The following is a 13590-nucleotide window of genomic DNA, read 5'->3' as shown; positions in this document are numbered from 1 at the left end:
ACAGGGCTATCCAAGTTCAGGTCATAGAAATTGTCTTCAGGTGTATTATCTATCAAATATAATGCAATGACTTGGAAAACCATGTATTGGGTTTCTCTGCATGTCTTCTGTATAGCGCCTCCAGAGCACCAAGTTCAACATTGTATAGAAGCAACAGTGACCTTTTGTTGATATCAGTAGCCTGAGCTACATTGGTATTCTATAGCTCCAGGAGGAGATTCCTTTAGGACCAGAATGAAATCCAACACCAGCCTCTGGATTCCTTTAGCAGGGTCATTCTGGCAGCAATTCAAAGTGGACTGGAAGTCCTTGACTCCAACATGGTCAGTTACAATGGAACACCAAATTTAGGGTGTATAGGGTTCACCTTAGCACTAGTTTTGCCAAATGATTTGTAAAACTGATGAATACTTTTGCCTCGCCTTTTATGACTGCCATGCTGTGAACATTGAATCTGTTGTGCTGCTATAGAGTTTAAAGCTGTGTTGTAATTTGGGAAAACAGAGTTGAGGCTGGGATTGTGTGAGAGTGAAAATCAAGCTTCTTGTTTCTGTATCTTTTCCTTCCTGCCTGAAGATAGTGATGAGAGTATATGGAAATGTTTTGCCATTTTAGTGTTCTGAAGAAAATTTGGTCCAGCACAGAATGTTGCACTTTGCTTGAATATATTTAATGATTTTGCCACCAAGAGTGGAGATTTCTTTCTCACGGCTGACTTTGCTGGCCTGAAAGATAGAGGGACATATCTTGGTATGTTCTTTCTATTTCAGAAAGCTTATGTACTGGTGCCATTAAGAAAACTAGGTTCTAAAGCTATCTTCCAGGTAGAGGAGGTGTTCTATTGTTATTTAGTGACCAATGGTTGATGATATGTAGTCACCATTTCTAAAGGATCATTTATTTGCCAAACATTTATTGAGTTCTCATTAAGTACAAAGTATTGCATCAGGTACTGAAAAATAGAAAGATGAATAGATTGGGGTCTCTGATCCTGAGTATAAAAGCCAGTGGGAGAGACAAAACATTCATAAGTAAATGCAGGGTGTGGGAATGGTCAGGGTAAAAAGACTAATTTTGAAAGGAGGAAGGGCAATGAGGAGTGGCTTTTTAGCTGGGCCTTTAAGGACAAGAATTTTGAGAGAAAAAGGAGAGAGCTCATTAGAGGCAGAGGGAACAAAATGAGTAAAAGCATGGAGACATGAAGTTATGTAAAAATACTGAGTAATTCAGTGTGTCTGAAATGTGTTTTATCTAAGTGTGTGGTGGGAGATTAGCTTAAAAGGCATGTTGGGGAAAAATTATGAAGGACTTTGACTGAAATGCTCAGTTTGCTGTGGTATAGTGGACAGAGTAGTCCTTCTATAATGGTTATATCTACGTAATATCATGGCCATAGTTGATAGGTGCAGGGATGGCCACTTGCCCCAAACTAGAACAGTCAGAATACTTCCTAGGGTTTTAAAAACTTACATGAGGAGAATAGTTAAGGCTGGTAGAGGGAGCTTTGGATGTAATGCCTGGGAGTTCTCAGTGACCAAGCTACCTGCCTGTGGGGATACGGATGACTAGCGGGTAACAGGAGGATGACTTAGTGAGTTTCATGGGTAATAATAATGGAGGGAGAAGGTCCTGGCAGAGATGGAATGAGTGTCAGGTTCTAGTGGTCTCTTAGGGATAGCAGCATTCTTGCCTTTTTGTGGGGATATGAATTTCCCCAGGGGCTGGAAACCCCACTTGAACTGGCCTCCGACAAAATATGAATTTATTGGATCATGATACCAAACAATGTGAAGAGCAGGTCAGTGAAATGAAGACCCATGGTGTCATTTCACTTGTCTCTGCCTTTCTCAAATTAGTTTTAATCTTTCAAAGGGCGTTCCCCAGAAGGTTTAGAACCAGGGCTCTCAGTAGTTGTTCCCAGCTCACATTCTCTGACGTCATTAAAGAGGCGGTGCTGCTTTTCCCTTACTGCCAATTTGAAAAATTCTAGGGAAGCTTTTTATGGGTCCACTCAGGGTTTTATGTCAACCCGTAGGCCAGAGGATCAGCATTGTGTTAACAGGCCCATTGAAACTCCAGAGGCCTGTGGGAGAGGATCTGTTTTTCCTAAGTTGTTGATTGGGGGAGGAGGAGAGATGATACCTAAATATGCTCTTCAGATGAGGAAAACCCAGCCTGGATCCATAGCCTTGGGGCTGAAAAGGAGGGTGTGCATTTGAGAAAAACACTGCCCCAGAGAGGTAGAATCTACTCTTAACTGAGATAGGAATGCTAGCGGATGAGCAGATTTGGGAAGAGTGGTCCAGGTGCACCTGTCTTCAGAAATGTAGGAAACTTGATAATTTGGTGGTTTTAACATAGGCTGAGGTTCTGTTTGATTCAGAAATCTGTTGCTGTTAGTGCTTTCCTTCTCAAAGTTTTCTGACCATTCTATGTTAGTGACCCCTCCCAGTAATAATGGTGTACATTTCAGAGTTTCTATTATGTATGAGGCATTGTAGTAGGGCCTTTGTATATGTACATGTCATGAAATTTAACCATTATAGTACTCCTGTGCAGCATATAAGGAAACAGGTAAAGGAGAATAAGAAATTTGGTTCAAAAACAGGTCTGTCTGGTATGGTGAAGGCCTGGGGCAGAGGCAGGCTAGAAGAGGTCAATGGGGATAAAAAGGGGACATATGTAATACTTTCAACAATAAAGATTTAGAAAAAACAGGTCTGTCTGATTTCAAGGTATAGGCTCTTCCCATTACATTACATTGCCTCTTTTAGATACTATTGCTAATAATATTTATACTACTATTAATAATGGCTAACAGTTATTGAGCTCTTACTCTGTGCTAAGTAATGTGTTAAGCACTTAAAAGGAAATATCTCATTTAATCTTTACAAGATAAGCACTTAAAAGGAAATATCTCATTTGATCTTTACAAGTGTTATCCTCACCTTATAGTTGGGAAAGCTGAGACTGAGGTCATATAGCTACTAAGTGATGAAGCCCACACTTGAATTCAGCCAAATCTATACGTACTATTTCTACTGTCTCTAGCTCTATGATTATTGTTGTGATGGCTAAAAATTGCATTTTCTCACTGGTCATATTCACCCTTGCACCAGAAGTTTCCTGCTCTGTTAAAATATAAAGACCCTAAAAGTTGCCTTTATTCTTAGCTTCACTCTGAGTCAGGTAACTGGTTTGGATGTGTTCTCTTCAGTAAGACAATAGCAGCATAATAAGCCTCCAGGTTGGCACAGCATTGGGTATTGTCTATTTTAGTAAACTTACACTTGGTTTGATTTTGTTAATAAACAATATTATGATCAAGCATATGACATGACTTTTTTATGTCTATATACTAATATAAGGCCCTGTGCTGCCATGGCCTGCTTTGATCTGCTGTTTCCCAGATGTGGTATTCAGTTGTTTGTTAGGTTTCCTCTTCATATCCTATGGTAATCCAAACTGTATTTCCACACTATGGGTTGCCTACTGGGTTCACCGTTTAAAAAGGTGGGAGTTGGAATGTCCCTTTTAATGTTTTTATTGAAAAGGGCAAAACTGCTATGAAAATTTTATTTACTGATTTTTCTTTAGAGAGAGAGAGAGAGAGAGAGATATTTGTTGTTCTACTTATTTATGCATTCATTGATAGATTCTTGTATGTGCCCTGACTAGGAATTGAACCCACAATCTTGGTGTATTCCAGATGATGCTCTAACCCAGTGGTCAGCAAACTGCGGGTCGTGAACCACATGCAGCTCTTTGGCCCCTTGAGTATGGTTCTTCTTAAGTCTTAGGACAGTGATGAAGAACCTATGACACTCGTGTCAGAGGTGACATGTGAACTCATTTTTTTGGTTGATTTTTCTTTGTTAAATGGCATTTAAATATATAAAATAAATATCAAAAATATAAGTCTTTGTTTTACTATGGTTGCAAATATCAAAAAATTTCTATATGTGACACGGCACCAGAGTTAAGTTAGGGTTTTTCAAAATGCTGACACACCGAGCTCAAAAGGTTCGCCATCACTGCCTTAGGAGTATCCTAATTAAGTTAATTACAATGTACCTACCTATATAGTTTAAGTTTAAAAAATTTGGCTCTCAAAAGAAAGTTCAATCATTGTACTGTTGATATTTGGCTCCGATGACTAATGAGTTTGCCGACCACTGCTCTAACCAACTGAGCTACCTGGCCAGGGCAAAAAGTTTAAATTTCTTTGAGTGTATACAGCTGGTATTCATTGTATGTGTTATGAAAAGTTTTGTATTCTTGTCCATTTCTCCTGATGGAATTTGGGTCCGATTACAAGATAATGCTTGGCATAACATTTTTTTCACATTACACTACTGATAGTCATTCTCTCAATTTTCATTTACTCTACATATTCAGAAAGTATCAACAAATCCTTGTTATGGAGATGAGTAAGATGTGTCCCTTACAGTGGGAGGAGTTTATTTTCTAATAGAGCTGTTTACAGACTTCACTTTGCAGCTTTGATAAATGCAGTGAACACGGCTTACAATTTCCAAAGAGATTTAGGTTCTCAAATCTTAGAATTGCTGATATCAAGTGTATATTCTTTTGTGACCCCCCTCCCGTTCAATATTTGGGGAAATAAATATTGTTTTTTATGCAGAGAGGGTAAGAGATATGAGAGTCAGGTGACACCGTTAAGCCAGGTGACACCGTTAATCACTGTAGAGCAGATGCTAGCTATTATTTATAAAAGTATTCTGTCATTTAGTGAGAATCTGTAATGTTTAGGGTCGGTGCAGAGACTTTCATCCTGGATAACTTTTCCAAACTTTTCTATCGGCGAATGCATAGTATTTCAGTGCTTGCATGAATGTGCAGGCATAAAGAAGTATAAAGCACAGCCCATCAAATCGTTCAAAAGAAAATACTACTCTGAATATGTTATGTACACCAGCCAAAGATCCTTCAAAACATGAGAATATTTTCAGACAGAACAAAATGGAATATAAGTTTCTAATTGTGAAACTGTTTCTTGAAAAAATTCAGTTAGGTGCCCAGAGACGAGGCTTTGTGTACCACTTACCTTGTTAAGAGCCTTCCCCCGAAATCCAAGGTATTGCGCAGGCTCACGGAAGCTAAGACACGGGCTCCTCGGCAGGACCGGGAAACTCGCGGCCGGAACGCTTGTGCTGCAGTGCCTCTTCCCAGCCGGCGCTCATTCACAAAGGGACCGTCTCAGCCAAGCGCCTGTTGGTAGGAACCTGTTTGGTGTCGGTTCTTAGTGGCCTTGGAGGTGGCGGTGGAGAAGCAGGCGTCGGGGAGTCCATACGAAAGAAGGCACTATGGACGACCAGGGCTGCCCACGGTGTAAGACCACCAAGTACCGGAACCCTTCCTTAAAGCTGATGGTGAACGTGTGCGGACACACTCTGTGAGTCGGGAGACAGTGGGTGTCGTGGGGCGGGGGAGGGGGGGGGGCGCGCCAGGCTGGAGGAGAGAGCCGAAAGGCGCTATGCCTTGGTTTCGGGGAGAAAAGGCGTCCTTCGTTTTGACACGCGGGGAGGAAGATGGGAAAAGGGGGCGTTGTTGCTGTCCGCCGGCTGCAGCCGCCGGCCCGAGCCGCGCGGGCCTGCTCTGCAAGGCCGGCTCCCAGGGGTGGTCTCCGCTTGTCAGGTGCCCCTTTCCGAGCCGAAGCCTCGTGACTCTATTTCCAGGCTGTGTTGTCTTCTGGGGTCCACACATGTCGCCGGTTAAAAACGTAGGGGGAGGGATCGGAGTGTTTAATTTCTCGAAAAATATTGAAATGAGCCTAAGTGCTGTGAAAACAATTACTATGAGCATATACTGCTGCTTCTGTGGGTTAGTTTGAAAACCCCCCGTCTATATGCCCAGTTGTCCTGATGGAGTTCGTTTAGATTCTCATCACGAAAAGGGAGAAAAATCCAGACTCTAGGCCAGTGGTTCTCAACCTTCCTAATGCCGCGACCCTTCAATACAGTTCCTCATGTTGTGGTGACCCCCAACCATAAAATTATTTTCGTTGCTACTTCATAACTGTAATTTTGCTACTGTTACGAATTGTAATGTAAATATCTGATATGCAGGATGTATTTTCATTGTTACAAGTTGAACATAAAGCATAGTGATTCATCACAAAAACAATATGTAATTATATATGTGTTTTCCGATGGTCTTAGGCGACCCCTGTGAAAGGGTCGTTGGACCCCCAAAGGGGTCCGGACCCACAGGTTGAGAACCGCTGCTCTAGGCGGTTACTTGTGGAGACATAATACTGGCTGGCATTTACAGGGTGCACATGATGTACCAGGCGCCGTGCTAAGCGCTGTGTGGTGAATTCTCTCACTTCTTTCCCGCCACAGCTTCGTGAAGTAGGTACTGATGTGCCCATTTCACAGGGAGGGAAGCCGAGACCGCACGGGCCCTTTGTCCAGCGGGCCCTGCGGGAAGGGGAGTACAGGGTGTCTGACCCTAGAAGGCCCATCTTTCCGAAGGGGCTGGGCTGGGGGAAGGAGGGAGGTTGGGTTTGTGTACTAGTGTTTGAAGAGTGAATACAGGGACTGGTTAAGGCATGTTTTATGGTTCGAGGTGGTTCATTTTAGGTGGTTCTCTAAAGCGAGTGACGTACGGCACCCTTTGCAGGTGAGCATACATTGTGTTCCTGTAGTTCCTCTGAGGGTTCTCGGAGATAAGGAATGCTGGCTGGATAACGACAGTGTGGTAGACAAAGTCTTTGGGTAAAGCATACATTGCACGATTAGTTGTAGTTAGAATTTAACGAGCTTTATTAACTTGGTCTTTTTACATGTTTTAATCTAATCTTAATTTTTATTTTTTATCCATGCTTGAATGGGTTAAGGTTGAAAATAAGGTCAAAGTAATTAAGGAGAATGCATAGAAAAGGGAAGAGAGGCAAACCCTATATATAGACTACTAGGTTTATACAAAAATAGTATTCCTTTTTAAGATAATTACTTATTGATTGCTTTTTAGAGAGAGAGGAAAGGAGGAAGGGAGGGAGGGAGGGAGAGAGAGAGAGAGAGGAAGAAAAAGAGAAACATCAATTTGTTGTTCCACTTATGTATGTATTCATTAGTTGCTTCTTGTATGTGCCCTGACTGGGGACCAAACCCGAAACCTTGGCCTAGGGGAGGACGCTCTAATCAACTGAGCTACCTGGCTTGGGCAGCCTCTTAGGTTTTTAGAGAGATTTTGTTCAGTTTCTCTTCATTTTCCAGTAACACATTTATTATAGTGATGCTCAAAGAAAGGGAATTTGCTTTTTTGGAAGAATACTAAATGTAATTGACTGGAAGGAATTTCTGCCTAGTAGAAATTAACCAATCAGGGAAGATTATGTGATTTCAGTAAAATAAGTGGCATTTTTTTAGACATTTATAAAATACCTATTTTTAATTAGAAATTACTTTTGTTTTATCCCTTAGTCTCTTTTCGCTTTCTCGTAAGAGTTAAGAATTGTCCCAGTCATTCCAGTGTTGCATTTGTTTTGGTTTATTTGCTAACCTGTTAGATATAGAACACATTCGTCTTTTTTTTCCACTTGAACTATGAACAAATGAGTAAAAGACTAGAGGGTATTGGCTAAGAGAACAAACTTCTGATTTTGAATTCTTTACTCTTGTAGACTCTGTGGCTTTACTAATTTCTTGTGTTTTATTTTTTAAAAATCTGTACAGTAAAGATAATAGTGTACTTATATTGCACTATTTGAGGATTACATGATATGTGTAAACTATTTGGACGTGCTTAATAGTTTCTGTCACAGTATTTGTTCAATAAATATTGACTATCGTCATTATTATTTGTGGGTGGTATAAGTGCTAAGCAAAAATGAAATTAAAACAGGGTTTACTTAGCTTGCTATGGAAAATTTGCACAAAAATGAATGCCTTTAAATGAATGAGACTATAAAATGTGAAAATGTAGCTTTAATTATGATGATCCTAATTTAATTTTCTTAAAATGAGCTCATCATGTTCTCTTATGGAAATGGGATTATACATAACTTCTTAATTTTTTCTTTATGTATATCTTAGATATCTTTTCTAAATCAGTATATATATGTTTTCTTTATTTTTAACAGTTGATCATAGTCCACTGTTCATTTGTACATGTGTACCAAAATTGATTTTACACGTTTTTAAAATGAATATTTAGATTTCCAGTTTTTCACTGGAGTTAATTATCTATATCTTCCTGTCTTTATCTTTGAGCATTAGGCAAGTATATCATGAGATATAACAGGGTAAACCATAGGGTCAATGCCTAACTAGTGGAATTGTATGTGACTTTTAAATTTTGATAGGTATTGCTCCATTGTTCTCAAAAAAGACTGTATTGATTATGCCCCAAGCAACTATGTATGAACATTTCTATTGCCACTCATCTTTGCTGATACTGGGCATTATTATTTTTTTAATCTCACTATTCTGGTAGGTAATAAAACATTATAGATTTGATGTGAAATACTTTTGATTTGATAGCATGTTGAGTTTGTACAGCATGTATTTCACAGGATTGAACTTGGGCATTTTTATAATACACGTTATTCTGACAGGAGCAGGAACGTGTTATTATTTAGCATTACTATTTGTATTAGTTACCAGTTGCTGTCTAATGAATTACTCCAAAACTTAGCTTAGAACGACGAACATTTCTCTTACAGTTTCCGAAGGTCAGGAAGCTGAGAGTGGCTTAGCTGAGTGATTCTGGCTCAGGGTCTCATGAGGTTCTCTCAAGCTGTTGTCTGAGACTAGAGCAGTGGTTCTCAACTTATTGGCCCTTTAAAACAGTTCCTCATGTTGTGACCCCCAACCATAAAATTATTTTTGTTGCTACTTCATAACTGTAATTTTGCTGCTGTAAATATCTGATATGCAGGATGGTCTTAGGTGACCCCTGTGAAAGGATCGTTTGACCCCCAAAGGGGTTGCGACCCCCAAGTTGAGAACCGCTGGACTAGAGGATTTGTTTCCAAGGTCACTCTGTGGTTCTTGGCAGGAGGCTTCAGTTCCTCCTGTGGACCTTCCATAGGGCTACTCATGACATGGCTTTTCTCAGAATTAATGATGAGAGAGAACCAGAAGCTGCAGAGCCTTTATAATCTAATCACAGAAGTGACATCACCATCACTTCTGCTATATTTTGTTAACACTGAACAGTGCTGTTGCAATGTGGGCGGGTATTTACACACCAGAGTGTGAATACCATAAGGCAGGGATCACTGGGCCATCTTGTTGCTGGCAATCACATGATTGTACTTACTTTGATTTTTGTTTCTGTCTTCAAGTAGCAAAGACATTTGGGCAAGTAGCAAAGCCATTTTTGGAGGCAAGTGATGGAGTGAGTAGTAGTGTTTCTCAAAAGATAGGGCATATTGGATTATGGTAAGATGAATTAGGAATACTACTTATGGGAGGAAATACAGGAGTAGAAATGAGAAAAAAGGTAAAACATGAAAATACTTGTCTCCCTTTACTGCTAACAACTGAGGAAGCATATTCCCTTATGTATCAGTTCAATCCAGCAAACACCTAAATGACCTGATTGCATGCACATCAGAGAAGATTGGATTCCATTTTTGTTTGTTTTTTCAATTCAAGCATGAACTTTATCTTAATTACAGAAAAAGGTAATTTTTTTCTTTGTTTATCAGGACCACCTGTTTTAAGAAATGGGACTTTCACGGAGTTTTTTCATACAATTCTGAAGGCATATTGCATTAGATGGAGTTAGTTATATCTAATTCTCATTCAGCTACAGTCTTGAAAAACTTAATTTCTATCCCAACCATTTTTGGCAAAACTTGTCTCTGAAACTGTTACATGTATTTAATTTTACTAAATCTGCCTTTTTCATTTTAAACATGTATAAGACAGACTAGTAGAATAAACAAAACATGTCCTGATATATAAAAGTCAATATTTTTATCATATTTAGTTAAGATCTTTCTTCTCTTTTCCCTCTGTTCCTCTTTCTCTCTCTCTTACTCATTGTTGTTACTTGGTAGTTTGCAAGAGTTACCTGTTTCAATTTTGCTGATGGCATCTCTGTGGTATTGTGTAATATGTTCTTTCTTTTTATAAAATATACTAGAGGCCCGGTGCACAAAAATGTGTGCACTGGTCGGGGGAGGGAGTGTCCCTCAGCCCCACTTGTGCCCTCTCACAGTCTGGGACCCCTCGGGAGATAACGACCTGCTAGCTTAGGCCCGCTCCCGGGTGGCAGAGGGCAGGCCCAATCCCTAGGTGCAGCCCCTGGTCGGGCTTAGAGCAGGGCCGATTGGGGAGTTGGGGTGCCGCCCCCTGTCATGCACAGAGCAGGGTGGATTGGGAGGTTGCGATGCCACCCCTAGTCATGCTCAGGGTAGGGCCGATTGGGAGGTTGCGGCACCACCCCCTGTCATGCACAGAGCAGGGCTGATCAGGGGGTTGGGGCGCTGCCCCCTGTCACGCACAGAGCAGGGCCCATCAGGGGGGTTGGGGCTCCGTACCCTGTCATGCACAGAGCAGGGCCGATCAGGGGGTTGGGGAGCTACCCCCTGTCACGCACAGAGCATGGCCCATCAGGGGGTTGGGGAGCTCCCCCCTGTCACGCACAGAGCAGGGCCCATCAAGGGGTTGGGGAGCTCCCCCCTATCACACACAGAGCAGGGCCGATCAGGGAGTTGGGGCACCGCCCCCTGTCACGCACAGAGCAGGGCCCATGGGGGGGTTGGGGCGCCGCACCCTGTCACACACAGAGCAGGGCCGATCTGGGGGTTGGGGAACTCCCCCCTATCAGGCACAGAGCAGGGCCGATCAGGGGGTTGGGGCGCCTTCTCCTATCATGAACAGAGCAGGGTGGATAGGGAGGTTCTGGCCCCGCACCCTGTCACACACAGAGCCGCAGGGCGATCAGGGGGTTTGGGCGCTGCCCCCTGTCACGCTGCTCCAGGGGCCAGGAGGCCTCTCGGCTCCGCTGATCCCGATGCTGGGAGGCCTCGCGGCTCCGCTTGACACCGGGGCAGTGAGGCCTCGCTGCTCCGCTGATCCCAGGCCAGGAGGTCTCGTGGCTCCGCTGATCCCGGTGCCAGGAGGCCTCGCAGCTCCGCTGATCCCGGTGCCAGGAGGCCTCACGGCTCCACTGATCCCGGTGCTGGGAGGCATATTACCCTGTTACTATATACGATAGAGGCCTGGTGCATGGGTGGGGGCCGGCTGGTTTGCCCTGAGGGTGTCCCGGATCAGGGTGGGGGTCCCGCTTGGGTGCCTGGCCAGCCTGGGTGAAGGGCTGAATGCTGTTTGCAGCTGGTCACACCCCCTTCAGGGTGGGGGTCCCCACTGGGGTGCCTGGCCAGCCTGGGTGAGGAGCTGAGGGCTGTTTTCAGGCTGGTGGGTGAGTGAAGCTCCCAACCTCTCCTTTTTTTCTTTTTTCTTTTTTTATTCTGGGATTTATTTACCTTCTATGGCTGTCACTGGAGCTGAGAGCTGGCTTTAGCTCTGAGGCTCGGCTCCAGCTCTGAGACCTCGGCTGCTGAAAGCAGTATCTGCGTTTGTTTGGATTCTATAATTGTAACACTGTTTCAGTTCCAGCTCCGAGGCCGGCCGGCTGAAAGCAGGTTTCTGGGCTTTGTTTAGCTTCTATATTTGCAACATTGTTTCTTATTCTGCAGCTGAGAGGCCAGCAGCGGCAGGTGGGGAACCTTGGCTTCCTCCTTCACTGGAGCAAGCAAGCCTCCTGTTCGCTTCAGCTGCCTGGCTGCCGGCTGCCATCTTGGTTGGCAGTTAATTTGCATATCCTGCTGATTAGCCAATGGGAAGCATTCGGGGGTATGGTCAATTTCATGTTTCTCTTTTATTAGATAGGATTTTTATTGATTTCAGAGAGGAAGGGAGAGGGAGAGAGAGAGAGAGATAGAAAGAATCAATGATGAGAGAGAATCATTGACCGGCTGCCTCCTGGATACTCCCAACTGGGGATCGAGCCTGAAACCCTGGGCATGTGCCCTTGACCAGAATCAAACCTGGGACCCTTTAGTCTGCAGTCCAGTGCTCTCTATCTACTGAACCAAACCAGCTAGGGCTGTTCTTTTGTACTGGTATTTTCTCTAAATTGTTAGTTATATTTAGAAGCTTTATCAGATTAAGGTTATATTTTATTTATTGTTGGAAAGAATAATTCATAAGTGATATTTATTTATTTTGACTGATATGCTAGACAAATTAGGAAACAGCACCTCTTTTGGGCAGAATAATTAGGAAAAAACACTCTGAGTTGAAGTATTAGAAAAGAGGACTTTTGAGAAATGTTAATTTCTAATTTTATTCTGTTGTGCTAAGAGAACATACTCTATTAAGTTTCAGTCTTTTGACATTTTCTGAAAATTTGTTTAAAGTCTAGCATATGGTCTGTTTTGGTGAGCAATCAATGTATATTTGAAAAGAATGTATTCTGTGGCTGTTTGGTACAGGTGTATTATAGATGTAAATTAGAGCAATTTGGTTGATAGTCTTACTCATATCTTTTATATACTTACTAATTTATCTTCTCATTTATCAATTACTCCAACTAGATTATGGATTTGTGAATTTCTCTTTTTAGTTCAGTCATGCTTCATGTATTTTGAAACTATTTGATACATAGATACTTAGAATTGCTATGCCTTCATGATGAATTTTTCCTTTTGTCATTATTAAATGTCTTTTTTTCCTTTTTATTTACTTTTGGGATGACATTGGTTCACAAAACCATATAGATTTCAAGTGTACAACTCAACAAAACATCTGTGTTCTGGTATCAGCTCCCCACAACCCTGCTCAACCAAAACTTCCCTTACCAAGATCCCCCAGGACCTTCCTGTGGTTAAAGCCCAAGGACCTTCATCTCTCTATTTTGGTTGACCTCCTCTCCCTATTTGACTCTGCTGGCCATGCTCTACTTTTTAAAAAATGTATTTTTTTATTGTTGATAGTATCACAGGTATCTCTCATCCCCCGCTCCTCCCTTTTACTTTCCTCTTCCCAGGCCCCTATTCACTACCCTATTGCCTATGTCCCTGGGCTATGCATATAACTATGTAAGTTTTTTGGTTTATCTCTTCTTATCCCCCCAACCCCAGATATTGGTCCAACAACCTCTGCTCTTTAATTGTTGTGTTAGTCCCTCTATATTTAATGTGATTATTGATATCATTGGGTTTAAATCTATTTGCTTTCCATTTGTCTCTTGTTTTTTCCTTCTTGTTCCTTTCCTGCCTTATTTTGGATTAATTTGATATTTTAAATAATTGGCCTATTGCAATAGGTCCTTATTGTTATTTTGTTATTTTTATTATTTTTTAGAGGTTTCCCTAGGTATAACAGTATTATTTTCAAAGTCTATTTAGAGTCAACATCTGACACAACCTATTTTTCACTTCCCACTTCAATACCCCACAAATATGGACAAAATAATTCTACTTAACTCTTGTCCTTTATGCCGATAATGTCCTATCTTTTACTTCTATGTATGATTCAGTATTGTTATTTTATTTTTTTATAATCCTCACCTGAGGATATTTTTCCATTGATTTTTAGAGAGAGTGGA

The 13590-nt window shown here is 41.8% G+C and overlaps 1 protein-coding gene across 1 annotated transcript in view; it reads left to right on the top strand.

Moving 5' to 3' along the window:
• The first annotated feature begins 5223 nt into the window (after positions 1–5223).
• The window catches only part of MNAT1 (MNAT1 component of CDK activating kinase), a 200029-nt gene continuing 191662 nt past the window's right edge, over positions 5224–13590 (top strand). Inside the window, exon 1 of the mRNA XM_070418867.1 lies at positions 5224–5416. Within this exon, the coding sequence (XP_070274968.1) occupies positions 5328–5416 (89 nt within the window). The 5' untranslated portion in view covers positions 5224–5327. The remainder of the gene's footprint in view (positions 5417–13590) is intronic.

Source organism: Myotis yumanensis, unplaced genomic scaffold (genome assembly GCF_028538775.1).
Source record: "Myotis yumanensis isolate MYYU_CA2020_CCGP unplaced genomic scaffold, mMyoYum1.0.hap1 SCAF_1, whole genome shotgun sequence".
In the NCBI taxonomy this organism is placed as follows: domain Eukaryota; kingdom Metazoa; phylum Chordata; class Mammalia; order Chiroptera; family Vespertilionidae; genus Myotis; species Myotis yumanensis.
This window is presented reverse-complemented; position numbering and strand designations above follow the sequence as displayed.